Here is a 6,000-nt window from a genome sequence, read left to right on the forward strand (position 1 = left end):
AACATAGTCTAAGTTTTCCAGGGCCTGAAAATTTGCCGCGTTTTCATTTTAGACACGACATGGGCCGCAACTAGAAAACTTACTCTCGGGGCCAGTGTCCATTTTGGCACACCCACCCTGAATTATTAAAGGAAAAACAGTAAACTCGGCTCCCCCTTCTAATCCACAGCACCCGAAGCACAAACCCCTCTGCCCTACTGAGGAACAGGATATGTCAACAATGAGTAAAAACCATTGTTGCGATTAAACAGCTGTTGTCGTACCACGCTTTTGCCCTTCGATGTTTTTGAAGGTGGTTTTGATTTCTATTAGGGAAAATCGGGCATTTGCGCTTGCATCCTTCCCCTCTGATAATTGAATTTATTCACCGATCAAACCGGCCTAAACCAGGGGTGCTCGACCTTTAGGAGAGCGCGGGTCACTTGATAAGTGACCATTGGGACCCATTTCTTGGACCATATGATAAGTGACCATTGGGACCCATTTCTTGGGCCACTTGTTTTCCTTTCTAATTATGAAGCGGAATGTTTAGTTTCGATTGTTGCATCTAAAATTTGTATGACTTTTATAAAATATTCTAACATTTTAATAATGAGAATATAATTCCTAAATTATAATTTAACGGAACATTTTCCTCACATGTTTTCCCTTTCATATTTCATTCAAGTTATCGTTTTTATGTAATTATGTTTTTTTTTCCCCTTGAAAAAGAGTTTTGGCATATAATGGTGCGTCAATTTATCTGTAACTGTGCTGCAGGACATTTTAGTGATCTGTAAAATATATTTGCCACGGATCACTTCGCAGTCATTCAAATGGTCTATATATTCTGCGGGTCACTTAAGTGATGTGCAGCAACTGTGATGCGAGCCACTTTAGTAATCCATAAATACTGTGAATCACACTTCAGCGATCTCTCAAACTGTGTCGCGGATTGCTCAAATGATCTGCGGCCCCCCCCCCCCAATTAACTGTGTCACTTAGTTCATTTTTACAAAATCAGGCTGGAGGTCACGAGCCACATCAGATGATCCCGAGGGCCACATTTGGCCCGTGGGGAATTATTTAGGCATGCATGACCTAAACGCTCCGTTCCCATGCCCGCTTTGCTCTCATATTAGTCTTTCAAATTAAAGACGATACCCGTAATGACGCAAATAAAATAATCACGAATTCAATGTTAATAGCTGCCACCACATTTATTCGTGCTTCATTACGCCGTTTATGTAATTGATTATTTCCAGTGACATCACTAATTGATTTAATTATTGAAATTATTTTTTTTAAAGACGATTATTATCATCATAAGACTCACCTGTAACGTCGGAAAAACACGCAAAAAATCAGAAACCACAAATTGACGAACAGCAGCCCACAAGCGTAAAGCATCCATTCATCCGGGCACAAGCAAACGCATTTTTTTTGCCACTTTTTATATTATACATATAAAAAAAAAAAACCCCCATTCACACACACACACCGCGATGTGACACCAGTGACGTCACACTTTACCTTCGGATGTTGCCAAGAGCTATTGAATTTTTATTAGTTTTTCTTCTTTCTATCCAGTTTTTTTTCCTCCCTCTCTTTATCGTTTTAACGTGTAGAATCAAAAGAGACGAAAATATAGCGTACGTACGCTTATGCGTATTTATTTTAGATGAGCTTACTTTGATGAAAAATTTCGTTTGATCTCGATCTTCAGTCCAAAGACCCCTGAACGTGGACACCACACACGAATACCAATGAAACTGTCTTCAAGACACATCTGAAGATAGTTCACTCCCGTCACCGAAAGATGGAGCCACGATCCCCACACGCACCAATCAAATCGCTTCGATCGACGAATTGAAGAGAACGCGTATGCTTGAATCGATTTCAAGAATTTCCTGACGAAAACAAATTTATTAATCAAAATTCATAAAAAATAAATTATATAATATCGAAATTAAAATCCCTATAAAAAAAATCAGTCGAGGAAAATTCTACGTGTAGGTTTTCGAATTCATTTTTTCTCGCCCTCTGGCGGTCGTGTCTAAAAATTTGCATATGTACATTTGACATTTGCTATGGTATATATTTTTCTCACCTGCGGTAATGGATCGCAGATGTATGGTATGAGGTAGTACTGAGCGGATACAGAGTTTGGGGCATTTAGCGTAAAGTCCAAGGACGTCAGTGGGTATTGGCAAGACTGCATTCAACATTCGTCGAGAGATTTGTATAATATTTGGTGAGTATTATCAGAATTTAAATGTTGAATCAAAATTGCTGAATGGATCTTAAAAATTAAAGTATTTCACGAAGTTGATAGGTTTATAATTGTGAACAGTAGTATGAATATTGTAGGGAGAGGTTTCTAACCTGGTGGGGATGGCTTAGAAAAATCATTTGGACTAGAACGCATTTTATTCTCTTATAAATACTTCAGCTTTTCCAAATTAAAGACTAACCCCGTTTTCTATTTCTTGAATATATATTTTTTCCAGTAAATTTGTATTGAACAATTTAATTTGGGTTTTTCACGTAGCTTTGATGTTAGATTTTATAATTCTTGACATCTTGTCAGTGCTGATCAGAGGATTTTCTCAATAGGCAATCATTTTGGTAATAACAAGACCGTGAATCTTGTGCAGCGGATTTCTTAGTTACAACCTCGCTTTAATTGGTGCTTGCTAAAAACATCGGAAGAGGCTACTTCACCTAAAATGGCATTAGGCTAGGGTTGAATTCGATTTTGTTATCGAGGTGTTTAAATTTTAATTTGCTATTCGCAATCTTAAGCTTCCTTAATGAATAAATTTTTGAATGCTATGTTAATTTGATTTAATGAGGAAATAATTGCGATCCCACCCCACGAAAGTCTGACTATTTAGCCTTTGGTAGTTTTTAGTAACCCTTACTGTCTTCAGTTTATCCAGAGGGCCGTAAAATTTAAAAACGGGGGGGGGGGGGCCCTGAGAACAGCGATAGTCCTCGTTAACAACGGGGCTTAAACATAGCTTTAGGTTGGGCATTTTTCGAATATGGAGTAAACTAATATCGGCGTTCTTAGTCGAAAATCTTGGCCTAGGTCTTAAGGCTGCCCTCCCGAGTCGTGCTAGAAATGCAACTATCAACTTAGGACTTTTACGAAATGCGCATTTCCGAATACCACGCGGGACTGTCTAATCTACCGCTCCTCCGAAATTATCGAAGGATCTAAATGAGTGCTCCGGCTGGTAAAGTATAAGTGCAGTCTGTGGCTCTGATCAGTTGGAGTAAAATGAATATCTGCACGTACATTGCTCTCTATAATCCGGCCCGTCCAGTAATCCCACGTTTTCAGGCTCCCTCTTCGTAAGTAAAATGGGAGGAACAAAATGTGTGCACGGCACCACAAGTGTAGTGCTGGCAAGGTCCGGAAAAAATCTAATTTCCTTCACGCCAACATTACACTACGAAAGTTTATTTTCCATGTTCTGTAAAGTCTTAAACCAATAAGTTCTATTGCTTGCTTTCACTCGAATGTAATCGACACGATTATTGGTTGAATTTTTCATGATTTATGAAACTTCCATAACTTTTAAAGAGTAACCCGGCTTTACAAAAGACTCGCTATGGGGGGTGGGGTGTCAAACATCTAGACCTAGGGACCCGGATCTAAGTTTGTATGGCATGACTGCTCTTGGCAGAGTCTAAAGACAGGGCTCTAGACAGTCTCTCTTCTCGATCACCACAGCGGCGATTCAGAATGTACTGATTTCAGCATGTTTTTAAAAAGTTAGAAACTATGTTAATTGAGGAAATGTTAGTAATTAGTCATATATAACGACACTACATTTTAAGCTCTCCAGATGTGAAGTTAAATACCTGGATGGGGCAATTTAACCGGTTACTCGCTATAACGGAAAATACCGATGGAAAAATCTTGGTGTTTCAAGTACAATGAGTTGAATTTATTTCGCCGTGTGCGGGATTCAAAGCCTAAACTTGCGGAGAGTTTGAAATCGTTTAAGTTTTATGTCTAAAATTTCATCGCTGATTTAAACAGAAATCAAAGCGGATTAGTTAACAAAATCCGCAAACTAGATACATGGTCAAAGGATGTTGCGCTTTAAAAATTGAAGTGGTCCGTTTTATTGGGCCTCAAATATTGGTGGGCTTCGTATTTGATCTTGGCCCGGGTATTCACTTCCAATTGGTATACTTATCTCGCCTTGTTTTAATTTGTTTTTCAGACGCAATGTTCCCGAAGTTTGTCGTCGCCTTGACGCTGTTATCGATGGCTGTACTGGTCGGATCCAACCCGTTGTCCGAGGAAGACGAAGAGGCATTCTCGCTGACCGAATACTTGACGTCATTCGGTCCCGTCAACAGGACAGCCGCTTTCTTCGGCAACGTCTACGGTAAGAGTGATCGGTATGACATCGCCTCGGCCATATTGAGAGCTGTCGTCGAGCATACCGTGGGCGTCTTCGGATAAACTGTATGCAGTCAACTTAGATGCAATTTTAGCATATTTGTCGTAATGGTTTGCTATTGTATGGCACTTGGTGTCAGTTTTTATGAATTTTTAATTAAAATGTAGACTTTTTTAATGAATCTGGTTTTTAATTTATTTCTGTCATTCGCTTTAGCAGTATTTTTGATATGAATTTGACAAATATTCAATTCATAGTTTCATTTGTCAGCGCTTGCGCTGAGAATCCTAGGTGTCACTACTTTCAGTGATCTTGGTATTTATAGATGGATTCTTGAAACCCTAAGGCTGACATCTCCTTGAGTGCTAGACATTGGTTCTCGTATCCTGCTTTCTTACGATCGGACGTGACTTGACATTGCAAAACCAGTTTGAGGTTCAAAGATGGACTTTTGTGGGCGGAGATAGACTTGAACAGCTGGGTGGCGAGATGTATGCGAACATATCAATTTACATAATGGGATCCGTCGTGGGGCTGGGCAGGTCGATTGCAAAGGACCGCAAACTTAAATATAATTTGAAATATTTTACGGATCTTAAGTATAACTGCTTCAAATAGCCGGAATTATGGCAAAATGTCTTGGGCCTATGTTTGTGCTAACTGACAATGTCTGTAAATCCTTGGGGCCCCACATCGTCCTTGCTGTTTTTGATTAGAGCACACAGGTTTTTAGCTGGCTCCTTATATTGATAATACAGAAATTTTTAATATTGGAGAATGAGATAAATTCCCCCCCCTTTTGGCCGAGGCCCTTCCCATGTAGGGAACCCGTGTCTTTGATAGCACCGTGAGATCTCCGGAAAAATTCTCTGGACATGCATCCCTTTTCGGGCTTATAGTCGGTCACCCTAATTCAAATATTTTGCGTGTCAAATGACTCCTTTTTAACTAGTGGACCTATGCGTTAAGACTGCTCTGGAAACTTCCTCGGAAATGTTCTTTGACGGACCCGAAGTCCTGGGCCCCCTAAATATTCGGTGAATTTTCTATGGTCTACGACGATGGCAGAAGTGGTTCGTAAGCAGACTTGATAAAATAATTCGTCCGTTGTAATTGATGGGTACATCGAGGAAATTTTGATCCTAAATGCAAGATATATCTAAATTTTGCATTTAAACCAATAAATTGCAATATTTGACATTTCTGTAGCTCTCCAGAACCATGATCTTGCGCCAATTGTGAGATGCTACTGTAGTCTTGTTCTCATTCTGTAGTTTGGGGGGGGGGGGGCATAGTTTTGTACTTACTAAAAATATAATTACTGTACAATTTAGCGATATATATATATCGACAAAATCAAGTTATTTTCACGTCGAAACCACCCTATTGCCAGAGATATAGGCATCATCGATGCCATTTCCATAACACTTATTGCGTCCCACAAATTCGTAGTTTTAAGAATCGAAGGAATTGGTACGTTTTTAACTTTCTAGCACAAACTGCATTCGTTTTAACGGAGGTTTTTCAGGTACAGAAGGAAAAACCATTTCAATTCTTGTCGATAGAGGGGGGCACTGCACGAAAGCAAATCACAGAA

At 39.5% G+C, this 6,000-nt stretch overlaps 1 protein-coding gene and 1 long non-coding RNA gene across 3 annotated transcripts in view; one reads left to right on the plus strand and one right to left on the minus strand.

The window, feature by feature from the left end:
• The window catches only part of LOC149089354 (potassium voltage-gated channel subfamily KQT member 1-like), a 98,706-nt gene extending 96,929 nt beyond the window's left edge, over nt 1–1,777 (minus strand). The window contains exon 1 of one of the 2 annotated variants that reach the window (XM_089238246.1): nt 1,671–1,777. In XM_089238246.1, coding sequence (XP_089094372.1) covers nt 1,671–1,768 — 98 coding nt within the window. In that variant the 5' untranslated portion in view covers nt 1,769–1,777. Of the gene's footprint in view, nt 1–1,315 lie in introns of both variants that reach the window. The other variant, XM_089238255.1, reaches the window with a different exon arrangement.
• Nucleotides 1,778–2,104: 327 nt separating this feature from the next.
• Nucleotides 2,105–4,580, plus strand: LOC149089355 (uncharacterized). The gene is made up of 2 exons (XR_016193607.1): nt 2,105–2,233; nt 4,221–4,580. It is a non-coding gene; the product is annotated as an uncharacterized LOC149089355 (long non-coding RNA).
• The last annotated feature ends 1,420 nt before the right edge of the window (nt 4,581–6,000 follow it).

The sequence above is a fragment of the Pholcus phalangioides genome, unplaced genomic scaffold, assembly GCF_987345545.1.
Source record: "Pholcus phalangioides strain wild (caught in Gottingen) unplaced genomic scaffold, Ppha-v1.0 ptg000002l_1, whole genome shotgun sequence".
NCBI lineage: Eukaryota > Metazoa > Arthropoda > Arachnida > Araneae > Pholcidae > Pholcus > Pholcus phalangioides.